Source organism: Alternaria arborescens, assembly GCF_004154835.1.
Source record: "Alternaria arborescens strain FERA 675 chromosome Unknown contig_22, whole genome shotgun sequence".
Lineage (NCBI taxonomy): Eukaryota > Fungi > Ascomycota > Dothideomycetes > Pleosporales > Pleosporaceae > Alternaria > Alternaria arborescens.
In genome coordinates this window covers 402,003-424,909 of record NW_021167877.1, presented here as the reverse complement: position 1 = coordinate 424,909, position 22,907 = coordinate 402,003, and the positions used below count along the sequence as shown (strand labels likewise).

The 22,907-nt window shown below is 52.0% G+C and overlaps 13 protein-coding genes across 13 annotated transcripts; 6 read left to right on the top strand and 7 right to left on the bottom strand.

The window, feature by feature from the left end:
• Positions 1-271: 271 nt before the first annotated feature.
• AA0111_g8711 (hypothetical protein) lies at positions 272-2,150 on the bottom strand (the record flags this gene model as incomplete). Its single annotated transcript, XM_028655189.1, has 4 exons — positions 272-433; positions 485-903; positions 953-1,845; positions 1,897-2,150. 4 exons carry the CDS (start codon positions 2,148-2,150, stop codon positions 272-274), a joined length of 1,728 nt encoding a protein of 575 aa, XP_028503744.1.
• A 1,277-nt stretch (positions 2,151-3,427) lies between these two features.
• AA0111_g8710 (hypothetical protein) lies at positions 3,428-4,328 on the bottom strand (the record flags this gene model as incomplete). The annotated part of the gene is made up of 2 exons (XM_028655188.1): positions 3,428-3,513; positions 3,563-4,328. The coding sequence occupies 2 exons, from the start codon at positions 4,326-4,328 to the stop codon at positions 3,428-3,430; spliced, it is 852 nt and encodes a 283-aa protein (XP_028503743.1).
• A 399-nt stretch (positions 4,329-4,727) lies between these two features.
• AA0111_g8709 (hypothetical protein) lies at positions 4,728-5,463 on the top strand (the record flags this gene model as incomplete). Its single annotated transcript, XM_028655186.1, has 2 exons — positions 4,728-4,888; positions 4,944-5,463. The coding sequence occupies 2 exons, from the start codon at positions 4,728-4,730 to the stop codon at positions 5,461-5,463; spliced, it is 681 nt and encodes a 226-aa protein (XP_028503845.1).
• Positions 5,464-6,560: 1,097 nt separating this feature from the next.
• On the top strand, positions 6,561-7,994 carry AA0111_g8708 (hypothetical protein; the record flags this gene model as incomplete). The annotated part of the gene is made up of 1 exon (XM_028655185.1): positions 6,561-7,994. One exon carries the CDS (start codon positions 6,561-6,563, stop codon positions 7,992-7,994), a length of 1,434 nt encoding a protein of 477 aa, XP_028503846.1.
• A 715-nt stretch (positions 7,995-8,709) lies between these two features.
• On the bottom strand, positions 8,710-9,819 carry AA0111_g8707 (hypothetical protein; the record flags this gene model as incomplete). Its single annotated transcript, XM_028655184.1, has 1 exon — positions 8,710-9,819. The coding sequence occupies one exon, from the start codon at positions 9,817-9,819 to the stop codon at positions 8,710-8,712; it is 1,110 nt and encodes a 369-aa protein (XP_028503840.1).
• A 622-nt stretch (positions 9,820-10,441) lies between these two features.
• Positions 10,442-10,537, top strand: AA0111_g8706 (hypothetical protein; the record flags this gene model as incomplete). The annotated part of the gene is made up of 1 exon (XM_028655183.1): positions 10,442-10,537. The coding sequence occupies one exon, from the start codon at positions 10,442-10,444 to the stop codon at positions 10,535-10,537; it is 96 nt and encodes a 31-aa protein (XP_028503717.1).
• Positions 10,538-10,770: 233 nt separating this feature from the next.
• Positions 10,771-10,899, top strand: AA0111_g8705 (hypothetical protein; the record flags this gene model as incomplete). Its single annotated transcript, XM_028655182.1, has 1 exon — positions 10,771-10,899. One exon carries the CDS (start codon positions 10,771-10,773, stop codon positions 10,897-10,899), a length of 129 nt encoding a protein of 42 aa, XP_028503839.1.
• A 1,070-nt stretch (positions 10,900-11,969) lies between these two features.
• Positions 11,970-14,956, top strand: AA0111_g8704 (hypothetical protein; the record flags this gene model as incomplete). The annotated part of the gene is made up of 2 exons (XM_028655181.1): positions 11,970-12,032; positions 12,239-14,956. The coding sequence occupies 2 exons, from the start codon at positions 11,970-11,972 to the stop codon at positions 14,954-14,956; spliced, it is 2,781 nt and encodes a 926-aa protein (XP_028503716.1).
• An 84-nt stretch (positions 14,957-15,040) lies between these two features.
• On the bottom strand, positions 15,041-16,036 carry AA0111_g8703 (hypothetical protein; the record flags this gene model as incomplete). The annotated part of the gene is made up of 1 exon (XM_028655180.1): positions 15,041-16,036. One exon carries the CDS (start codon positions 16,034-16,036, stop codon positions 15,041-15,043), a length of 996 nt encoding a protein of 331 aa, XP_028503718.1.
• Positions 16,037-17,007: 971 nt separating this feature from the next.
• AA0111_g8702 (hypothetical protein) lies at positions 17,008-17,841 on the top strand (the record flags this gene model as incomplete). The annotated part of the gene is made up of 1 exon (XM_028655179.1): positions 17,008-17,841. One exon carries the CDS (start codon positions 17,008-17,010, stop codon positions 17,839-17,841), a length of 834 nt encoding a protein of 277 aa, XP_028503719.1.
• A 162-nt stretch (positions 17,842-18,003) lies between these two features.
• Positions 18,004-19,734, bottom strand: AA0111_g8701 (Secreted lipase; the record flags this gene model as incomplete). Its single annotated transcript, XM_028655178.1, has 1 exon — positions 18,004-19,734. The coding sequence occupies one exon, from the start codon at positions 19,732-19,734 to the stop codon at positions 18,004-18,006; it is 1,731 nt and encodes a 576-aa protein (XP_028503842.1).
• A 448-nt stretch (positions 19,735-20,182) lies between these two features.
• Positions 20,183-21,463, bottom strand: AA0111_g8700 (hypothetical protein; the record flags this gene model as incomplete). Its single annotated transcript, XM_028655177.1, has 1 exon — positions 20,183-21,463. One exon carries the CDS (start codon positions 21,461-21,463, stop codon positions 20,183-20,185), a length of 1,281 nt encoding a protein of 426 aa, XP_028503844.1.
• Positions 21,464-21,807: 344 nt separating this feature from the next.
• Positions 21,808-22,785, bottom strand: AA0111_g8699 (hypothetical protein; the record flags this gene model as incomplete). Its single annotated transcript, XM_028655174.1, has 1 exon — positions 21,808-22,785. The coding sequence occupies one exon, from the start codon at positions 22,783-22,785 to the stop codon at positions 21,808-21,810; it is 978 nt and encodes a 325-aa protein (XP_028503680.1).
• Positions 22,786-22,907: the final 122 nt, after the last annotated feature.

The window sequence follows — 22,907 nt, the reverse complement described above, 5'->3', positions numbered from 1 at the left end:
ATCATTCGAACCTGGAGCAGTATGGTTCGTCGGGCAGAGCAAGTTGGGAAGATTGTTTGGGTTCAGTATCATCTGTAATGTGGAGCCTGTGTCAAGAACATCGACGACATCTGTTGAAACCTTGCGATCTGCATGGCAACGGGCAAAGCGTTCCACACGAAGATTCTTCCGGTGTAACATTTGCTGCACGCAATCATAAGTCACAGACGCCGTGGCCATGCCCTGATTTTGTTCCGACTCGCTCCTCATACCTCACTACTCATGTGTAGACCTATTCCTCATCCTCATCCTTGTAGTGAACACCTTTGGCCAACTCACACGGATCAGGTGCATAGCCGATGCTGCAGTGCTCCCAGTCGTCGTTGTCCATGAGCTCGCGCTTGAAATTGAGGGCGTGGTAGATGTTCGAGAAGCGGAACTCCACATACGAATGCTATAGCGATGATGTTAGCATTGATCAAGATAATCAGTAAGTATTACTTACACCACGTGCAGTCTTTCCGCTCTTGATGCGGTCAACATCGCGCTTGTTGACGCTCCTACCTCGAGCCAGCTTCATGAGTATTGCATCGCTATCTTCGTCTGCACCAATAGCCCGAACACAACGTGATGCGTCGCCATCAACACAGTTACGGATGACGTCGTTGATGGAGTTTGGACCCTCGGCCTTCTCCACGAACACAACCGCCTTCTTGATGTCGCCGACGATTTCGATGCCATTCGCAGTCGCCTTGTGATACTTCTCGCATGCTTCAGGTGTGAGGAACTTGACGAGGGCATTGGAAGAACCCGGTTCTGGCAAGGAGATAGACTCGAGTTTGCCACCCCATACAAGGGCTTGCAACTGGTTGATGCTGGTGATGCCTGCAACCCCTTTTAGAATACAGGTGCGATGAGCAGCCGCTACATTTTGTCAGTTTCAGCCTGATCGTGCATATAGGCACAGACTTACGATTCTCCCGCTTCTCCTGGGTCGGCCATCCTTCCATGCCGTTTGTCGGATCCTTAGAAATAGGCTTGGTGTTTTCAGTACTCGATGCAACAGGGAATGCTGCCTTGGTCGGGGCGTTAACGATCGCGGTGGCGGGTGGTTCTGGCTTGGGTAGGATGTTGTGCATGGCCGCAACGATACCCGATACTTCAGCGAGTGTCTCTAGAGATAAGTGACCTTCTTCGACAAGCTTGGCACAAAGTCTGAGGAAATCGCCATTCGCATCCTTGAGCGTCTGTTTGATAGATTCGGGTGTACGAGGTTTCTCTGGGCGCTTCTTCAATACTTTGTTGATGTAGTTGGCAATAGCGAAGGCTAGACGTGCCTTGATGATCTCGTTCTTTTCGACGTCGGTTTTGACCTCTGGCATATACGAGCCACGCAACTTCCTTGACATGGCCTTAATGAGACTTGCCGTGTTTCCATTGACGTCTGGTATAGCCTGAATGTAGTCGCTAGCTTTACGCATATACGCATTCTCCAGTTCTTCTTGTGACACGACCGCAACCTTGATGCCATCGATCCCCTTGTGTTCCGCCTTCTCGGCTTCTGCTCTAACGATCTTCGTGTTGTCTGCCTTTGATTCCGCAAGACGATCACCAAACGAGAACTTGGCTTGCTCAGGCCTTACTGAGGTAGTGCCGATGGGATTGCGGGGGGTCAGGACAGTCTTGCTGTTTAGGCGAGCATAGAGTGCATCCATGGCAGACTCTTCGAAGGCATCGCTCGTGAGATTTGGATCCTCCTTCTGTGGCGCGGCTGCGTCTGATTTAGTGGTAGCTGCGGAGGACGAGACGGTACTCTGTTCAACTGAGGATGACTTTGGCGCAACAGTGGTTCTAGCATATGCTGGTCTACACGCACGCATGTCAGTAGGGCTCGAACGATTATGTAGTAGTTCGTACCCGTCAGAAACCTTCAGCTCCACTTTGGCTAGACCTGCATTAGGTGAGGATGCCGTTGGCAGGGTAAGAGCTGCGGGTCGCGAGGCGGTACCAGGTACGGGTCCCGCAGCGCCGACCATCTTGACGGCGTTCTTCTTGAGCTTGATACTTCCCAGGTTGGCTGCAGGTTGAACGGCGAGGTTACTGCGTGCATCTCCAAAAGCCCAATCAGATGGCGCTGCTGAGGACGGAGTCATATGCCTAGAGCGGTCCATAGTTTCGGGCAACGGAGACAGTGGAGGTGAACCCTTGTACCGAGCGATTTCCTTGTGCGCGGGTGATGGAGGAGGCGACAGAAGGGAAGATGAGGTCGGTATAGATTCGCACGCACTAGAAATTTTACTGCTCTTATTGGAGTTGGTATTGGTGTGGGTGGAAGTGGAGGTTGCTGGGCAAAAGTTAGTCGAGCAAAGTGCGTGAGCAGGTAAGGGAATTGGCACGCACTAGCAATTCGCCTGTCCACTGTTATCTTCGCAATTCCCTCTATGCAGGCATCGAGGCAAGCTTGGTACAGTTTGTCTTCGCTATTTCGTATACGAGAACGTGGCGGAGTCTTACCAGGCATTAGACTATGGCATGCATATAGGCAAGAGTTGAGGTGAGGTCGGATCATTCAGGGCAGGAAAGTAAACAGTCCAGGGTGTCTCAATGCGGTTGCCGTTCCCGGTGTTAGCCTGTGGCCAATGAGACGACAGCGGTGAAGACGAGAAACTCGAAAAGCAGGATGAGCGTTTGTCTTCCATGATACCCAATGTAGAATTCGGCATTGAGATAGTTCTCAGCCGCTACGATGTTTCTTTCGGATCTTTGCATGAAATAGGAAACGATTGTTAGTGGCACTCATAGAGACTAGAATGTGCTATACCTAAACCGAGTCCCGCGATAATAGACTCGTGCAGCATCTGCTTCATAACAATTTTTGAGTTGAGCATGAAGGCAAGGTTGGTTTCATAAACATGAAGACCTACGACAAAGCTTAGCATGAACATGATGAGATGCCAAAGTAGTAGTTGACATAAGAGCGCACACACCACCCATGCACATATTGATATAGCAATGACAGGTAGAAAACTCTTGCTAGGTATGATGAAATAGAAGAGCATTCATGAGTTAAGACTGAGCTGAGACAACGGCAAGACTGTGCTCTAGCAGGCGCAGGCGATGACAGAAATAGATACGAGCTCGGAAGAAGAACGAATCCCACGTACGATGGCACTGTTCACCTTATTCCGCCCGCCAATCCAGCACGGAAGTGAGGATATACACCATTTACGCGTTCGGTGTGCCAGATGTGGAGGCCTAGTCATGTCTATCTACTCATGTATCCCTGTTGAAATACAAATATAGAGAGACTTTGCGGCTTCCACGAGTTTAGGTAGAAAAGATAAGGGAAAAAGAAAAAGGATTCAGTGATGAGACGACGTCGTCGTGTTACGAAATTCATCACACTCATCTAACAATCCACACTGACCATATGTCATTCAACAGTTGATTAGATAAAAGGTATCCAAACGCGAGTTCGTGCCCTGTACGCCTCGTACTCATTGCCGAAGAATTTGATTAGAAACCTTTCTTCATCTGTATTGAGTGAGCCACCATGCTTGCGCGACGAAGAGAAGGGACTTACGAGTAATCCGCTTCATGAAGAAGTACCATAACACACCGGTAAATCCAAAGAAGCAGACAGTATTGCCAAGCATGATCTGTGTCCCAATGCCCCACCAGAAGAAGCCAAAATATGAAGGGTGACGGAAGTAGCGATAGACACCATGAGTTACCAACTCATGTCCGTCATTCTTACGCGACTGAACTTGGTGGTTGAAGTTGGTGCCTGCTTGCATCATAGCCGTACTACGAACAGCTTGTCCCACCGCAATCATCGCTATGCCCAATGCGATCAACCACGGTGGGTGGATCGTTGATTGATAACCAGGAAAAAGATACGACGTTACAAGCGTCTCAACGAAGGCCACCGCGTGGGCTTGTCGGTATTGGTCGCCATTTGTGAGTAGAAAGGAATCGATGTATGCGATCGGGGTGTTGTAGGCGGCTGTCGTGTAGAACTCGAGGAAGTGGAAAAGAGAGAGCGTGCTGAGGAACAAAAACGGTCGCCATAGATGGCTGCCGTTGTATGCGAGCAGAACAGTGCCGAACAGACCAAAAGCCAGAGCGCATCCTAGGCAGAAAGCACGCACAGCGATGCCCGAAAGCGAGCGCTTGCCGTGACGGAAGAACTCGGGCGCAATAGCATTCTGGGGTTTGGTCTGGATGTTCGATGCTTCTCTAGCGCGCAGCTCCTGATCAAGCTCTGGAGTCCATGTCCCGTTCTCGCTCGGTCGGTTCGTGGGTAGGGAGATATCGATACCGGAGGAGAGCGAGCCGTTCGAAGACATGGCAATCGTGGATAGGTAGATATCGGTTATGCAGGGACTCTGGCGTCGAATAACAAGACGAGCGAAGAACCTCAAGGCATGTTTCTAAAGGCTTGCAACGGGACCTAAATACGCGACCAACATCCAGCCGTGGGGCTTGTGAGGAAGTTGAGCTAAACAATAGTAAGAGGTGGGCGACTCAGTCACTTTTGCCTTGGCTCCTGCGCGTCCCGTCTTGCCAGGTGGGACCTCGGAGTCAGCCGATGAGATCATCGCGCTAGTCCGAGCGTGCCTTAGTGTCGTGATGCCTGGCATTCGCAACTTCTACTTCGACATGTGTTTGTTTATCCACATCAGCTTCATAGCCATCACACCAGCTCCAAGATCAAGTGCTAGATCCTCATGATTCCAGAGGCAAACATGGAGATTTCGGAGAACAAGCAGCGCATGGCCCGCGGCGAACTCTACCATGCCTTCACGCCTGAGCTCACAGCAGAGCGTGCACGAAGCAGACAAGCCTGCACTCGCTATAACAATGCTGGGGATGTATCACGGCGGAAACTGACTGAGCTTTTCCGAGAGTATGTGCAACTCTTTGATTGCTCTTCAGCAGGCTTCTTCTTACACTCCAACTAGCATCATCCAAGACAAAACCCCTCTTCCTCCAATGGCATCTTCAGAAGACGAGGATGCCAAGCTGTTCGAGAATGATCCTTGGGTCGAACCGCCAGTTATCATGGACTATGGATATAATGTCCGCCTAGGCAACAACGTTTTTATCAACTTTAACGCCGTCTTCCTTGACACCTGCCTAACTACCGTTGGTTCACGCACGCTCGTTGGACCGAACGTCCACTTCTACTCGGCTACTCATCCTCTCGACCCAGCTGTCCGCAACGGCACTAGGGGGCCTGAAATGGGCAAGGAAATACATATCGGAGAGGATTGCTGGATTGGTGGCAATGTTTGCATACTGCCTGGCGTCGTGATAGGCAAAGGCAGTGTGGTCGGCGCTGGAAGTGTCGTTACGAAGAGCGTGCCAGATTTCACTGTTGTCGCTGGTAACCCAGCTAAATTCATCCGAAAGATCGAAACTGAGATGGACGCCGAACAGAAGAACATGAAATTAGGTGAGCAGAACAATATGGAGAGCTAACCTATGCATTAGTCGCGTGTGCAACAAGTCACTTGCTCGTCACGAGGAGCAGTTTCATATATTGCACTCAGCCTATCCGGTTCGTACTCGGACTGTGAGCTACATTTGGCATGACATTGTAAGAAGAAAAAAAGTCACAGTCGCATAAAACTTCCCATGTACCTCTGCCGTTTCTGCCACTGATACACCAGACGTTATTGCAGCGCGCTCTAGCGCGTTCTAGCGCGTCGTTCCGCTTCTCGGAGGCATTTCCAAAACGAAGCAGTCACTGAAAGCACGCCTCCGAATTATCTCCAAAGTTTGCAACGCGGGCAGGTCTTGGAAGGCTCCGATGCGATGTCTGTTGTCCTCTCAAGAGGATACTTGCAACACGTTGTTCGCATATGTACTTGCTTCCGCGCCCCAATAGATCGAGCACGATCAACCCGAAAGCTTAGCTATCCACTCCACCACTATGGTGCGCGATCAAGTCCTGAGAGTATGTGACAGCAACTCGGCAACCTGTGTCGATCTGGGACAAATGTGGGGCGTTTAGACTAAGATTCAACACAAGATCTGATGATCGTCCGCAAGCTTCGGGCGCCAAGACCGACGAAACCGGTTCCCAGACGCCGCCAAAACAATGACATCGGCTCGCCAAACACCAATGACTAATTCATCTTCCATGCACGACATGGCGCACCCTGCGAAATGCCCCGTTTGTGTTTGGGACTGGAGTTCGGCTTCGCCTGTTTCGAGGGTTTCGACAGTTTGGAGGCGCCTGATTCACCCTATGGCATACTTCGAAACTACCAGATCAAGCTATTCGTGTGCTACCTGACTGAATGCCAAGGGTTTAGGAGCTTTGAAGCTCCGTCCCCAGACTACTACGATGCATAAGCCTGCACACCATCATGCCTTGACGGCAAGGCCATCCGAAATGGTAACAGAGATGGTACAAATACCACAGCTCCCAACACCCAGAAAAACTTCATCGGACTGGTTCCTCACTCACTAAGGCTAATATCTTCTACTCTACATCTCCAGCATTTCTTACTCTCTTTCATATCCTTACTCATAATCTTATTCCATTCGACAGAACCAATCTCACAGTCAAAATGAAGTACATTCTCATCGCCTCTCTCCTCACCTCCGCGGCTTACGCTGCTCCTTTCGCCCAGGTCCAGGGCGGTAACGGCGGCAACGGCAACACTGCCGCTGCTGCAACTAACCAACAAACCGGAAACCAGGGCGGTCAAACCCAGGCTGGCAACCAGCAACAGCAGCAAGGCGCGCAGACAGGAAACCAGCAGCAGCAGCAACAGCAGGGTGCCACCAACACCCCTACTGGTCTCGGTGCCGGTATCCAGAATGGACAAACTCCCACTGCCAACGACCTCGCCACCGCCGTCTCCAACTGGATGGCCGACACTTCAATGGTCTCCAACTTCCTCAACACTGGAGCTAGCATCCAGAACAACGCCCAGTTCAAGCAGGCTGCTACAGTTGCCTTCAACGCAGAGGTCGATGAGCTGAACCACAAGGCCATCATCGATGCTGCCAACGGTCAGATGCCCAACGTCATTGCAGCCAACAGCACACTCGCTACTGGTGGTTCGTTCCAGGATGTCGTCGACAAGCTTCAGCAGATGTCTGTTCAGGGTATGGCTGCCGCTGGAAACATCGACTTGATCAACCAAAACCGCTGTGTCAACGTCCTCCCCAACATCGATGCTTACATGGCTTCTACTGGATCCACCTCCCAGGCGGTTCGCCCCACCGTCTGCGACCAGACCGGTGTTGCTGGTGGTGTTCAGGGAACTGGCGCTACTCAGCCCGGCGCCCCTGCAGGTAGCCCTGCTGCTGCCTTTGCCGCTGCTCAGGCTCTTGCTCAAGGAACTGGTAATGGCCTGGTTCAGAACACTGGCGCTGCTGGTGCCGCCACAGGCACTCAGGGAACTCAGGGAACTCAGGGAACTCAGGGTACTACTGGAGCTCAGGGCACTACTGGAGCTCAGGGCACTACTGGAACTCAGGGTACTCAAGGTACTCAAGGTGCTCAGGGAACTCAAGGTGCTCAGGGAACTCAAGGTGCTCAGGGAACTGCGGGAACTGCTACAGGTACCACCGGCACTGCAACCAACAACGGACAAACTCCTCAGCAAGCCGCTGGCATCACCCCTACCAACGGCCAAGCACCCCAAGGAACGACTGGTGTCCAAGCTCCTCAACAAGGCTCTCAGGGTACTACCGGACAGCAGACCCCTCAACAAGGTCAACAAACTGGCCAACAGCAGGGTCAGCAGGCTGGTCAGCAGACGCAACAGGGTCAACAGAACGGCCAGCAGACTCAGCAGAACGGCCAGCAGGCAGGCAATGGCGCCGCTGCCGGACAACAGACTCAAGGCCAGACTCAAAATGGTGCTAACCAGCAGCAACAGGCTGCTAACGGTGCCGCTGCTGGACAACAATCTCAGGGACAGAATGCGGGTCAGGCATCTGGCCGCAACGGCGGCAACGGAGCCAAGGGCGGCAACAACAACAACAACTAAGCACTGCGCTTACGAGTTCACGAAGAGAACGAGTCTAATGGCTTGCAAGGCGAGGGCGATGTGCTGGTCACTAGCCAATCAGTCTTTTCTGTATATAAAGATCAGGTCAGACGTCTAATGGTTGGAACATGTATTTAGTATTGTATGTAAGAGGAGATTTATTCGCTGGAAATGTAGATAAAGAAGGTATTAGCCTGCCGACTACATGTTTGCTACCATTTATTGAAGATGTGAGTCATGTGATGCAGAATGAATTCATGAAACACGATCTTTCGAACCCTGATCGATGACAAAACCAAAGCATACCCTGAATGTATACGCTGCCTAATACATATTCAGGCTGGGAAGCAAAACATCGCGAATACCTTGAGGATACTTTGAATGGAGTGTGGAGGCAACGCATGCTAGTAAACACTGATCAACGTATTCACAAATTACTGCTATAGAAGTGTGGACTTTGTCAACGATAGGATTCTATAGTCAGAATCGCACCGTGCTTCCTTCGCAATGCTCTTGTGTTTGGTTGTAAATCCCTAGAATTGAACCCAAGATGAGAGTGACGTGCGGCTCTGGAATCACTCTAGTGGATGGAACTAATCTGACAAAGACATGGGCATGAGTCTCAGTGTCCTTTGGAGAAAATTTCATGATGATATTTGACTGCTTCAATGTATACTATGAAGCACTATTGGCATGTCATACGCTATCTTGGCTACTACTGAGGCAACGGGGTAGCATCTTTATCGTCCATATGGTGCTTCCTCATGTCTGTCGTGAGCGGGACGTTCGTCCAGTGCCCAATGTCGGCTGGCTTGTCCACGAGCTTTACAAGGTCTCGAATTGCTACATTCATACTGGGCCTGTCGAGCTGGACTTCGAACGATGCGCGTAGCATTGGGTCGGTGGAGTATATGCAGTGGAAATCTCGGACGAGCTCGAGGGTGATCACGCTGCGGTGCATGATATCCATTGTCGAGGCGAGCTTCTCGGTCCAGACCCGAGCCCAATCTTCGCGGCTCATTAGTGTTCGCAGATCGACCATACCTTTGGCCAAGTTGAATATTGTGGTAATGAGATCACCGTTGATGCGCTTCTGCCAAAAGTAATCACGCTCGGAGTCCTTGCGAAAGAACAGTGGGATGAGTTTGATCATCTCGAGCTCACGGACGTTGGAGATTAGACCCAGGTTAGTAAAGCAGGACTGAGGAACTTCGTTTCGCTTCTGCTCGAAGAATATGGCTTTCTCGCCCGCGACGAACTTGTCAATCGACTTTGCAGTCTCGGAGGTCATAACTTCCTTGGCGTCGACGATGCCGGCCTCGTACATGTCTCGAATTTCATTTTGCAACTTGACGATGGCTTGTCGATAGCGATCACTGTCAGCAATTCGATTGGCGCGATGTTCTTCGCTCTCACCACCGACTTCAAAGTCGCACTGCCGAGCGCAGAGGTCCCAGTTCGAAATGGCCGTGCGGCAGGCATCGGCGCTGACCTCTCCCCGTACGTACTCGTACAGGAAGGAGCTCTTACCATAGAGCTCGTTCATGATTGCCTTCTGCATCTGTCTGTACTTGGCAAAGTCTGCAGTGTCGATTTCGAGAACTTCCTTGGCGAAGCCATCGGGCAGATGTTCGTAATGTACTGCGAGGATGTGAGCAATGCCCATAGCCTTTTCAGGCTTGTGTCTGCCTCCGCCGATCAGGGTCTTGTACTGGTCGTCGACGGTCGAGACCCTGTCTGGCGCGATGGTAGGCAGCTCGTTTTTGAGGATACATGGCTTGATCTGGGGGTATAGTGGAGGACACTCGATGAAAGCTCTAGGCATGATGATGATGATGATGATGATGATGATGGAAGAGCAGTTGCGAAGCTGTAACAGTATTTGTCAGTGGAGAGGTGGAGGATACACCCATGAAGACGCTGACTTTATATGGCGACAGATAATCGACTTTACCTAAGGTTTGCCCGCCCTTCTCTCACCTCGCCGTGTATACGCCTACAAAAGTATGTTAGGCAAAGATGACGTGACGCAGAGAACTGTCTCTTACCTGTGCCGCACATGTAGCTGTGTGAGGCATTGCAACAAATCTGAAGCACCTTCAAGGCACGGCGTCAAAGCCATGATGTGGTGGTGTGGAGTGGAATTTTGGGGTTGTGTTGGTGTTGTAAGAGCGTTGGCAGTGTGTTAGTGGAGTAACTCAGTTCTGGCAGACACTACACGGGCCCCGACACCCTCAACTTGGAGCCTTTCTTCACTGTTCACCCCTTCACATCTTCTCCTCATCGGTTTAGGCAGCCTTTCCCGATATCGGCCCACCTCATTACTCACCAGTGTCACATCTACTACATAGAACAGTCACATCACATCTCTTCTTTCCTACACCCACACGCACACACACACACACACACACACACACACACACATAATCTTACCAAAACAACTCAACATGGCCTCCAACCCGGACGTACCTCGAACCACAGCAATCACCGCTCTCGCTGACGGAGGCGGAGGAGGCGTGCTCGCCGCCCAGGCTGCCAAATAACCGGCATACTATGTCACGGTCAGTACATGACGTCCACTACACTTAATGAGTCTTTAAACCAAGTGTAGGTTATCCTGTACAAGGAGCATAAGCGTCTCCCCGGTTTGATTCAACAGGTGGAAGATGGGGGTTGCGTCGTCGTGATGAGGAACTGTACAGTGGCCCCTACTTTCACGTATGTCATGTCGCTGTTGCATTCGGAGTTCAAAATTGACAGGATTCATAGGTTCATCATGCCAAAGGGCGTTCGCAACCCTCTTGAAGAACTCGCGGCGGCAAAAGACTCTTACATGAAAATGATCATCAACAAGGTCAAGACTGTCAAGAAACAAGAGGTTGCAGAGCTTCCCCAGCTAGAGTAGCCAATTCTACAAGACGTTGGTGAAGAAGACTAGTAGTACCCGCCAAGGTGGCTCGGTAGAGCCTGCCTTGGCCTGATCGATGTTTGATGGATACAGTCGCAGCTGAAACATGGGCTAAGAACATCATTGCACAGGAGGATTTGTCCAAAGGTCGTAGATGCAAGCGACGGGAGGATAGGAATGAAACCGACTACTTCTTACCTATCTCCATTCTTTTGATCCGGAGAATATCCACTGTGCTCTGGGCTAACATGACAACCTTGCCCGAAAGCTACATGCGTTATTGCTACTCATCGTAATGTCATGTAGTTATGATCGACTATCAGCAGATCGATAACATCCTCTCATATATATGGATATAACTACCATGACGATCTCTTCAATGAGATGGAGCTACAAAGCTTAATCGATCTCGCCAAAACTGGGATAGTCCTATTGGCCTGAGGTTTTAAAACCTCAGGCATGAACATGTGGATACCTGATATCCCAGACGGCGTCTTGACTGTTGTGACCCGTTGATCTGGATCGTGTTTTGGGTGTGCTGTGGTCAGGACGTAGTTGCATTGGTTGTAGCGCAGGTGAAACCATGTATCAAACGTCATGTGCTGCAGGGGCTAGAAAGCTTAAAAGGAGGCCAAGACGCGAGGGTTCGAGACGATAGACGTGCGAGGCAGCTATAGTGTTGGCGACATATCAATTCATGTTTGCTTTCCCGACACATGCTGTCGGGTTGAGAGGCGTGGTAGGTGCGTCGCCGTCTCTCACCGACTCTGGATACGTGACACGTCGGCAAGGCGCGTGACGTACCGACACGGAGAGACGGGGGCCCTTTGCGGCAAGCAACATGAGGCTGCAGCGGGCCGATGAATACATGTACTTTTGCTGCTGGGTTGGGGCAGGGTGCAGATGCGCTGGCATGGTATGACGCCTCTTCCAAGTAATAGCGAGGCTCGCCAAGTGCATGGTTGTTGCATCGAGTCGCTGACCGCACGAGCTGAGCTAGCTAGACGGCAACCTCATAGCCAGGCAGCTAATGACGACGGCTCTTGACCAACAGTTTGCGACGAACCATGGCTGAGGCCGAGCGCGCTGGCGGAGTACAGGGCGATCTGGAGAAGGAACTGACGTGCTCGGTAAGTCGAGGTTCAAGTTTGTGGTGTTGGCGAGTGGGGTGTCGTCGCATCGACGGGTGCGTGGACGAGGATTTGCAGCTTCACGACTGTGGGCGAGTTCGAGAGCATGTTGAGATAAGAGACTGGGTCGCTCCTTCCGAGTCTCTCCAAGGTTCTTGGGGCCCGCTCAACGACGAGGATGCGCCTGCTAACTCGGCCATGTTCAGATCTGTACCGACCTCCTCTACCAGCCGCTCACCCTCCTCGACTGCCTTCACACCTTCTGCGGCGCCTGCCTGAAGGAATGGTTCGCCTTCCAAGCCTCGACCGCCACATCCATACACCCCTACACCTGCCCCTCCTGCCGCGCCTCGGTGCGCACCACCCAGCCCAATGCCACCGTCACCACGCTGCTTGATATATTCCTGAAGTCGAATCCCCAGAGAGGCAAGAGCGCCGAGGAGAAGACGGCAGACCGCAACAAGTACAAGCCGGGCGACAATGTGCTGCCCAAGCTCAGACGGCGCGATGAGCGCGATGACGTCGATCAGCGCATGCTCGAGGAGGCCCAGCAGCTGAGTCTGAGAGACGTGGGCATACCGGGCAGCAGCAGGACCAGGCTGGAACCCCCAAGGGAGCGCAGGCGGAGGGAGAGAAGCCGCGACACAAGTAGGGAGTCTCGTAGGGCCCGGGACGAAAGGCGCTCTACCAGCCAGAACCCGCCCGGCGCATCGCCATCCAGAGCCGTTATACCTCCCAGGGCCATCGAACACCAGTCCAGCCTGCGTTCTTTGCTGAGCGCCTCCGACCTCGACGCAGAAGACGTGGACGAGGACCTCGTGCGGCAGGTGCTGGAAGAGCTGGTGTCTGAAGGCGTGGATTTGAACCAGATTGGCACTGCACAGGAGGAAGAAATTACAGAGAGGATAGCCGAAGCTGTGCGACGACGTCAGGCGGAGCGACATGCAGAAAGACAGCGCGAGAGGAGAGAAAGGAGGGAGCGTCTGGCAAGAGAGGGCTTGATGAGCTCGTCATCTTCATCGCTGTTGCCTCAACCCATGCGAAGCCCTCTTACGCGCGACGAGGAAGCAGCACGCAGAAGAAGGCACGGCCGTTCGGAAAGCGGCGCGTCGACACCTCAGACGGCAGTAGGACCGCCCATATCTAGACCTGGTCTCATCGATGCCGCGAACCGAGGCGGACGAGCACCACGCCAGCGATCTTCAAGTCAGGGAAGCTCTCGATCGGCAAGAAGAGCAGAGCGTCCTACGCCTGTCTCCGCGACCTCCCAGAACAACAGTAGTGGCGAGCGGCAGTCGTCATCAGAACATGCGCGTCCAAGGCCACGCCGTCAGTCCGACAATCAGCAGAGAAGTAGGCTTGATGTCCGCGAACAGTTTCGCATCAGCCTACACGCCAACACCAGTGCCATCAATGTAGTCTCAAGCCCCAACTCACCCCAGAGCCTGGGCTTCGATCTACCCAACAGCGGCAGTCCGACAAGTTCTCTAGCTACAGTCGGTACTCCAGCTGTACCCCAATCTTCCTCCACCCCAGCCATAACCCCATTCCAGCCCCCTACATCTAGGCGTACTACAGATCCCAGCAGAGCCGTGTTGCCACGATCGTCCAACAGCAGCACTCCCCCGTTATTGTCACCTCCCCCCTTCCCTCGCTCCACTACCGATCCAACTGTGAGCGAGTCTCGATCAAGACAAGCTTCGGGCTCATCGTCGAGACAAGCTTCAGGCTCATCATTAGGTGCTCCTGTTCTGTACAACGAGCCGCACATAGCGTGCCAACGGTGTGGTAAGAATGACATACAGTACGAGCTTCACTACAACTGTGAACGTTGCGATGATGGAGAGTATGATATATGCCTCCGCTGCTACCGTCTCGGTAGAGGATGCAAGCATTGGTATGGTTTTGGTTGGACTGCCTGGCCGCGATACGAACGAGAAGCACCCGAAGGTGGCTATCCGCCAAATCATGAGCACCCCCATATCCTCGTTGGACATCGGTATCGCAGGCCTATGACTCCATTGACAGAATCTACAACGCCGCCACATGTGCTTATGAGCGAGGACAATCCCAGGGAAAGGGTGGAAATTGGAGTCTTCTGCGACATGTGCAAGGCATACGCCAATGCCTGCTACTGGAAGTGCGACTACTGCAACGAAGGCGACTGGGGCTATTGCAATGATTGCGTTAACCAAGGCCATCATTGCACGCATCCCCTTGTTCCTGTCGCTCGCAAGACAAGGGACTCGCAATCAATTACGGATACTACTCCATCCGCACCCTCGACGCCACGGCAAGACGGACATCTGGCTCCACCAGACCACGACGCAGTACCTACAACTCCTCCGTTGACACCGAAGACAGCATCTCTTATGCGTGGCCCTGGCTACTTTACCATTGCGAATTCCATCTTCCGACCTCTGACGTTCACGACCTTGTGTAATATATGCAGTTATCCCATTCCACCGTCAAACACGAGATATCACTGTCTAAAGTGTAACGCCGGGGATTACGATATATGTATGAGCTGCTATCACAAGCTCGTCGTTAGCGGTCGTATTGCCAAGGAAGACGGTGTAAACGGATGGCGCAAGTGTCTCCGCAGCCACCGCATGTATATTGTAGGATTTGAAGACTGTGATGGCGCACAAAGACGCATGGTTGTGCGCGATCTCGTAGGTGGTTACGCGCTCAAAGAAGAAGAGGAGATGGCAAGAGTACAACGGTATCCACCAGACGGAGGAGTAGGACTAAGACTACTAGCTAGATGGGGCTACCTACCAGACGAAGGGGTAGAAGACGAATTATCTTTCCCTCGAGGAGCAGAGATAAGAGAAGCAGCCGATATCAACGGCGACTGGTATTGGGGTGTTTACTGTGGTGTTGGAAGACTGTTTCCTGCAAATCATGTCACAGCTGTCTAGATGATCCAATGTAGAGAATGGAAAACCACGTGTCAAACGACCTTATGTTATTGTTCGTCCAATTTGTTTACAAGACTACATCCTTCACTGCGCAAACTTTCGCTTCAACCACTCCTCCAGCCTCGACACCACCTCTGCAGGCTTCTCATACGTCGCCCAATGCGCCGCATCAATCATCTCCGACTGTTCCAATTGCGGTAACAAGCCCTTTTGTATACTCTCATACATGGCTTCAGGCCTGCACACAATATCTTGCTTGCATCCGATATAGAGCGATGGGACGTTGACTATGTCCCTCCCCTCAGGTAACTTGGCATCACTCTCATGCTGCAGATTCGTCGTCGTAGCCTTGTACCAGCACACCGGTGCTTCAAAGCCATCACGCTGCATCCGCTCGATGAAAGTTTTCTTGAACTCAGCATCTTGCGCGTAAGGTCGGAGGTTGAAAGTAGGTTCGGTCTTTCCGGTAAGGACGTTCCGCATACTGTCAGGTTTGCAAAAGAACTCTTTCAAGCCCTCCTTGTCGTGCATCATGTGGAAGCTCTTCTCTAGATCTTCCTTGAGAAGTTTTGGTCCGTCGGGTGCAGTGAAAAGGTACCAGTATGAGAACAACCGATATCCAAAAACCTTCTCCATCATGTCATTTGCTCCATCTAGATTGAAGGGCTTGCGACTTGGGGCTGTGTACGTGACGTTCAGGTTTACCAAGCCAACTACGCGTTCTGGATGGTAGTTGTATAAGCGGGAAGCAGCGGCGGAACCCCAGTCGTGACCTATGGAAATGCAGTTTTGTGCCTTCTCTGCATCGAGGATTTCGACCATATCGTTGGTCATCTTGTCCCAGGTGTAGGCGGAAGGGTCTGTGGGTTTGTCTGTTCCGTCGTAGCCTAGCATGTCCGGGATGATGATGGGGTGATTTAGAGAGCGCAGAGGCGTCGCGACTTGTGCCCACATGGCGGCATGGTCGGGGTAGCCATGTTGGAAGAGGAGAGTTGGAAGGGAAGCGGAGCCGGGATAGGTGTAGTAGGTGTATGTGATTCCTCGAGAGGTTTTGAGCGTCTTTTTGGTGAATGCTTCCATTGCTGCGTATCCGGCGTGATGAATTCGGGATGTCTTGTTAGAATTGATGTGCAACTAAGGGCGAAAGCTGTACTATCTATACCAATGCCAAGTCGTATCGAGTTCACCTCGGAGCCTCCGAGAGTGATCTTCTACCTCACAAGTTGAGGTCATGTCGGCCGAGTATTAGTCTTTGCTAGGTAGCTACTACGAGACAAGTGGAACGTTTGTCAACTCATGCGGCCGTATCGGCAGAGTGGCGGAGGCGGATCCATAACTTCAGTGGAGTTATCCGGCCCCGTTCCTTGAGCTTGGCTATGTTGAGGTAGTCGACCGAATGTGCTATGCAAAGATGCGGCCGCTAGGGGAGAAAGCGGCGATTTAAGATCATGCATAGTGTGGTCTTTGGTATACGATCTCAACAGAAACCTCCAAGTATCTCATCGTCGCGGCTTAATGTCGATATTTGGTGATCGTGGTAGCTTGTTTGTAAGTTGTGAATTGTGCATCGCGCTCGGTGTGAAAAGACTTGGAAGGTCGAAGAGGCTTCAAGGTCCATGATTACGCCAAAGGCCACGTAAGTACTGTTTCTTGAACACTCCACCACGAATGAGCCGAGGTACTTCGGTTTCAGGAAGGGCCGTCTGGATGTGGAATTTATCATCCGCACTGCGGACGGTCGAGCGAATGGTCTTGACCTGGGGAGACGTCTAGGTGGTCCTATCACAGAGCATGACGAGCAGTACCGTTGTTGGATGATCAAAGTGGTGTCCGATATCATTAATCTAGTACAGCTTGCGCGATGTTCCCAGCTTGGCAGCATGTGTTGTGTTGAGTTGTGGAGCATTTCATAGATCTGGGGGTGTACAAGGCTGAGGGGGATCAGATGCCAGCCAATGGCGTCATAGCAGCAGCCGTCCTCATCGGCTGCACGCTCGCGCCGCACAGCATACCAACGTCCACAACCATTGCAACTCTACCACAACCTCGTCATGGCTGGCACACGAAGATCTACGCGTCAAACGGTTGCAGCAGCACCGAAGTACAACGAAGATGATGATTCATCCACAGCAGAAGTACAATCCAAGCGCAGCGCCAAAAAGACGACGCGTCGCAAGCGCGATCGCGAAGACGAAGACGCAGACGAAGAAATAGCAGACAACAGCCCTCCGCCGCCCAAGAAAGCCGCCACGACTCAAGCGAAGGCTTCCAAAGCGAAACCAAGTCCAGACACATCCGCGCCCAAATCCAAGACCAACCCTCCACCCGCCCCTTCCTCACCCACAAACCGCGCCGCGAACGGCGCTCAAGAAGTCTACTGGCTCCTTAAAGCCGAGCCTCTTCCCCGCTACGAGAATGGTGTAAACGTCGCCTTTTCCATCTCTGACCTGCGCGCCTGCACAGAACCGGAGCCTTGGGGCGGCGTTCGCAACCCCCAAGCACGCAACAACATGCAAGCCATGCGCAAAGGCGACCTAGGCTTCTTCTACCACTCCAATGCCAAGCCCTCTGGCATTGTAGGCATACTGCGCGTAGTTGAAGAAGCCAAAGTCGACGAAACGGCATTTGATCCCAAGGATCCTTATTATGATAAGAAGAGCGTCAGGGAGAACCCCAAGTGGTACTGTGTGGGCGTCGAGTTTGTGAGAGAGTTCGATGACATTATAGATTTGGCGAGAATAAAAGAGTATGCAAAGGAGGGGCCATTGAGGGATATGCAGCTCGTTACAAATTCTAGATTGAGCGTGAATAGGGTGAGGAAGGAAGAGTGGGAGTTTATAATGGAGTTGGTTGATGGGGCGAACAAGAACGATAAGACCGAGTAGGAAGATAGCAGTTGAGGAAGTGTGATTATTCTGAGGTTGGATTCAAGATACCCCTTGTGCCGTTACTCCTAAACGCTGTTTGGCCTATTTATTTCTCTCTGGATCCTATACTCTGCATTGGCCAAAGACATCTACATTCCGTCTAGCCGGACCAAACCATCCTCAATACTGAAGTGCCTGGATGATCTCTGGGCTGTTGAAGAAAGCGCATCGCTCCTGCAGCTTTTGCTCTGCCATCTCCTGGGTCGCATTCGCTATGCCCAGCGCGCTGTTACTCGGATGGGTTCCACCGATCGTCCTGACATACGGACCACCTGGCCGACTATATGCCTCGTCCCAATTCAGCAGCGTAGTTGATTGAGGCCCACTCTCCGCCGGAACTCCATGGCTGACAAATGTGCTCCACGATCGACTTGCTCGCATAGCAAGCTCGTAATCATATTCTGTTGGATCAAAGGGGTAGCCTGACCTGTTATACACCTGCATGCTGTCGAAAATGTACGCAAACTCCGATGTGTGGACAACTCCAAACCCAACAATATCGTCAACGTACTCGAGAATGGGATCTAGAATGGTCTGGTTGAAATTGTAAAAGTAGACTGGCGCTTCGTACTTTTCGTCGATCGCAGCACCGAGATGTAGCGATGGGCACACCATGAGGATGTCACGGAAGATGCGCGCTGAGCGGTAGAACTCCGCCGTCAGATTTACGGTGGTTCCGAATTCTTCTACAGGGTACATGTCCAGTAGCTTGGTCAGGGAATCCTCCGAGAAGGCTGGGAGGTACCCGCGAACAAAATCGTATGTATCTTGCGCGGTCGCAATGGAAGTGTTGGTGTAGACGTTCAGGTCACCTTGCATCCATCCAGACATGAAGGTAGCATTACCGAAGCGTCCTTCTGCGATAAGCTGGCTTGGTGGTGCAGGAAGGAAATCATCGTCCACTTGTGGCAGCCAGATATCCCCAATATTGTGGGCGATATCACTCTGGTATGTCGCATTCGAGGCCTCAAACAGCGTGTCAGTGTCTAACGCTCGTAGACACTCGATCGTCTCAGGAGCATCCACATCGGTAGTGTTGCATCCCACGTAGTCGACCAATGCAATCATAGCATCCTTGGCAAAAGTACCGGTGATACCAGGCTCGAGGGACTGAGACTGGGCGATACCCCGCTGGAACGGGAGTGGCTTCTCCCCACCGTAAGCCATGATCTGTATTCCGATTGCGAGGCCGCCGGAAGACTGACCGGCAATTGTAATCCTCTCCGGATCCCCACCAAAAGCAGCGATGTTTGTGCGGACCCACTCGATAGCAGCGCGCTGATCACGCAGACCAGCATTCATGCTTCCTTCCTCTTTCAGTGAGTCGGAGTTGGCAAACCCAAAGAATCCAAGACGATAGTTCATGGCCACATGTATGATCGGGTCGCCGTTCTCCACAGATTGCTTAATCATCCCGTCAGGCGCGGTCGTCGGCTCCGTATTACTGGCCCACCAGAAAGATCCTCCATGAATCCATACCAGCACTGGTAGCGGCCCCTTTCCTTGCCTGTCCTCCGCCTTGGGCCTTGCGACATTCAGGTTCAGACAGTCTTCAGAAGTCTCGGTGATGTTGCCCAGTCCGAGGGGTGGGTAGAGTACGCCCAGTGGTTGAGGGCAAGCAGGCCCGGGCTTAGTCGCATCGATAGTAGTGCCTGGAGTATACTCATAGGGAATCGGAGGTTTGAACCTGTTTTCGCCGCTGGTGTCTTGAGCATATGGAATACCCAAGAAGATTTCGATATCGTTGCGTCCGACGCCTACGACGTTGATAGGGTCCTTTGCGTCACCGAATTGAACACCAGCCGTGGTGGTGACAGCGGCGACGAAGCAAGATAGGGTAGAAAGGTGCATCTTGTAGCCCAATCAGTCTTAATGTGTTGCTCCAAAACACGAGGAGGCGACTATGGGGTGCAAAACTCCCGCAATAGGTAAGTGGCGAGGTTATTATGGCTGCGCAAAGACGACATGCAGTTGCTTTAGACACACAGATATCACCTTTGCCCGTGCTAGTTTGCAAGTGGCAGGTGCACGGCTGTGACGTGATAGACGGGAACAGGTGCTAGCCCGGCATTAGACGGCAGTAGCGCGAGCTTCTCCGCATCAATGATGCCAACCGCTATGATCCAATTTCTAGTCTGATCGAAAACCACGCCAAACAGGAAAGCCAACGCGAGACATGCATAAAAAACCTTGCGCTGACATACCACGTGTAGATAACGTGCCTTCAAGGTTGTTTGCCTGGTCCGTATAACACCAACACAATATACCGACGCTACTACCCGAGCAAAGCGTCCGAACCTTACAACCGCGCTTGTGCACCCCGCAAATCTTTGGCAACTACTTGAAACCTGTCGTAGCAGTCTTTTTCTGCATCGAAGTTTAGCAACCATGCCTCACGTGCTAGGTGAATCGACTCTGGCTTCTTAGCGATTTCATCCCAGTCGGCTTTGTGCCATCGCTCGCGCGTCTTCACTCCTGTCGCCTGCGCCTTGTGTACTCTTTCATAACGGATCTTCTCGAATGCACGTACGGCTAGTGGGATGCTTTCCTTGCCAGCGAGTTCGAGACATGCAGCTAGGACGACACCGTCTTCAATGGATTGACTGGCTCCTTGGATGGATGTTGGAAGGAATGGATGCGCTGCATCTCCAATCAAAGCGATGCGTTGTTTTGGGGAAATAAAAGTCGGTAGCGGATCGCGGAAGACGAGTTTGTGATCGATGAGACGTGCGCCTTTTGGTGTCGATCTCACGATCTCTTGTACTATCGGCGCCCATCCTTCGACGTACTTTAGACAATCCTCCACTCTCCCAGGAAACTGCCAGCTCTCTTCGATATTGCCGTCGTCTACGTGGGTAAACACCCAGTTAAATTCTTTGCCGTCTTTGAGCGACGAAACCAGAAAGTGGAGGTCTGGGCCAATGAACCCAGAGTGACTGTCCCTTTCTACAAGGTGCTTCAACATGGGGTTGTCTTTGATAGCGTCGCCAGAAAACCAAGAGCGATACACAGCGTATCCCGAACTCTTAGGTTTATCATCAAATCCAAGCACGATCTTACGGCCACGCGAGCGCACCCCTTCGGCTGCGATGACTACGTCAGCAAACATACGCTCCCCATTAACAACAACACCAGCTCTTTCCGCATCCTCGAAGTAGTCGGTCACACGCTGACCCCATCTGATCTCTACGCCCCGGTCGACAGCATGCTGATGGATGATACTGTACAATTCCCCCCTATGTCCATTGATCCTGGGCCCCCACTCCTTCTCGGCGTCAAAACTTTGTCTTGTAACAAACTCCCCTTTCCAGTGGTACAGATCCAGCCACGTTGTTTTCCGTGCAACTTTCTTCATTGCCTCAATGACGCCAGGCCAGCGCTCGAAGTTGCGCGCACCGTTCGGATCGAATGAGATGATATCCCCGAATCGCGTTATTTCCTCTACATCTGCAGCTTTCTCGAGAAGGATGACTGAGTGACCTTTTCGGTCACATTCTATCGCTGCTGCAATGCCCGCGAAGCCTGCGCCTACTATTATGACGTTGACGCCGGATGAGGGGCGACGGGAGAAGCGCGTCATATCGAAACGAGGTGTGGATTGAAGTCTAGAAGACCAAACAGAGAATATGAATCAGATACGTGAGAAGCGACTGTAACTTACAGTGGCAGGTATATTGATCTTCCTTCTTCCGTGTATACAGTGTGGGGTCGGCTTATATGTACGCCACAAGGATGGCCCCACATGCAGGCTAATTGAAGAGACAGTGGTAGCCGAGAGCTGCTTCTGCGCCCAGCTGCGCCCTTCTATATTGCCTGTTTGTTGTCAGGGTCCCTTAAATGTACCATCTAGTGCCCTGTGTGAGTCTGGATTGCATGATGATGTTGCAATGCGCAGCACACTAACATTCGCTCTATCACAGACCTTCATGAATCCCTTCGTCTTCTCCTCCTGGGCTTCTTTCTGAGATGCTGCGTCGTACCTTCGGGCATGACTGCCGGAATTCTATCTTCACCCTCACTCTCCGACGTTGAATACTGCTCAGCATCTCTTCCCTTTTGCACGTCCAACTTAGGAACCCCATCCCACAAATTGCTTTTATCTGGCAATAGGCCTGTCTTTTTAAGGGCTTGGAATCTCTCATCTTCCCATGCCCTCTTGCAGAGTTCGACCAGTACACCCGTGAAACCTGGTTCTCTAGATATAGAGAGTCCGTCAGAATAGAAGTAGTTCTCGGCGGCAGCAAGAAGAAGACAGTAGCACACCAAGCAACGAAGTTCTGTTTCGTTGCGAATGCCGACGAAGGGTTGGAGGAGGTTGACCACCTGTTTTTTCGTGGCCCAGGGGTCGTCTATGTCCAGTCCGGGTAAACTGGGCACGTGCTGTTGGTCCTTGTTGAAGGCGATGAGCTTGATCAGAGAGATAGGTGCTGGATCTTCCTCGGTAGGCTTTTGTGAAAGTGTATGGTAGGCCCACACTTCCAATACTTGCTCGGTTTTGAGGCCCTTTTTCTTTGGCTTAACAGGAGCGTTGTAGGTGCCAACTTGCACAATGATAGGCAGATATTCGCCAACGTCGGTCGTTTCATCATACCGAATGTCGTCAAATTTGGGAAGGAAGCGCAAATACTGCGCCCCAATTGCCAAGTGGAGGTTTTGAAGGTCGGTAGATGCGACAGCCTTGGCTATCGCGTTGAACTCTGCCAAGTGAGCCCTAAGCTTTTCACCGCCTTTCAGTATGAGTAACCAACAATGTTCTGGCAGACTGGCGACTCCAGAGTCTTCTTTTGTGGCTTGTCCAGACGTTCCCCGTGCTTGCGGACGTCGTGCGCGTACAATATGCGGATGATCACTGCCTGAACGCCCGGGCGAGGAGAAATGCGATGGGGTGCCGTTGTCAAACATGATGCCTCCTTTGTTCTTGTCGTCAAGTACGATTATCCTGGTTTGATGATTAGCTCGTCCTAGACGGCCAAACAGTTGAGTCTAGGTGTTCATGAGGTAGCGATGCGGCTAGTGAAAGATTA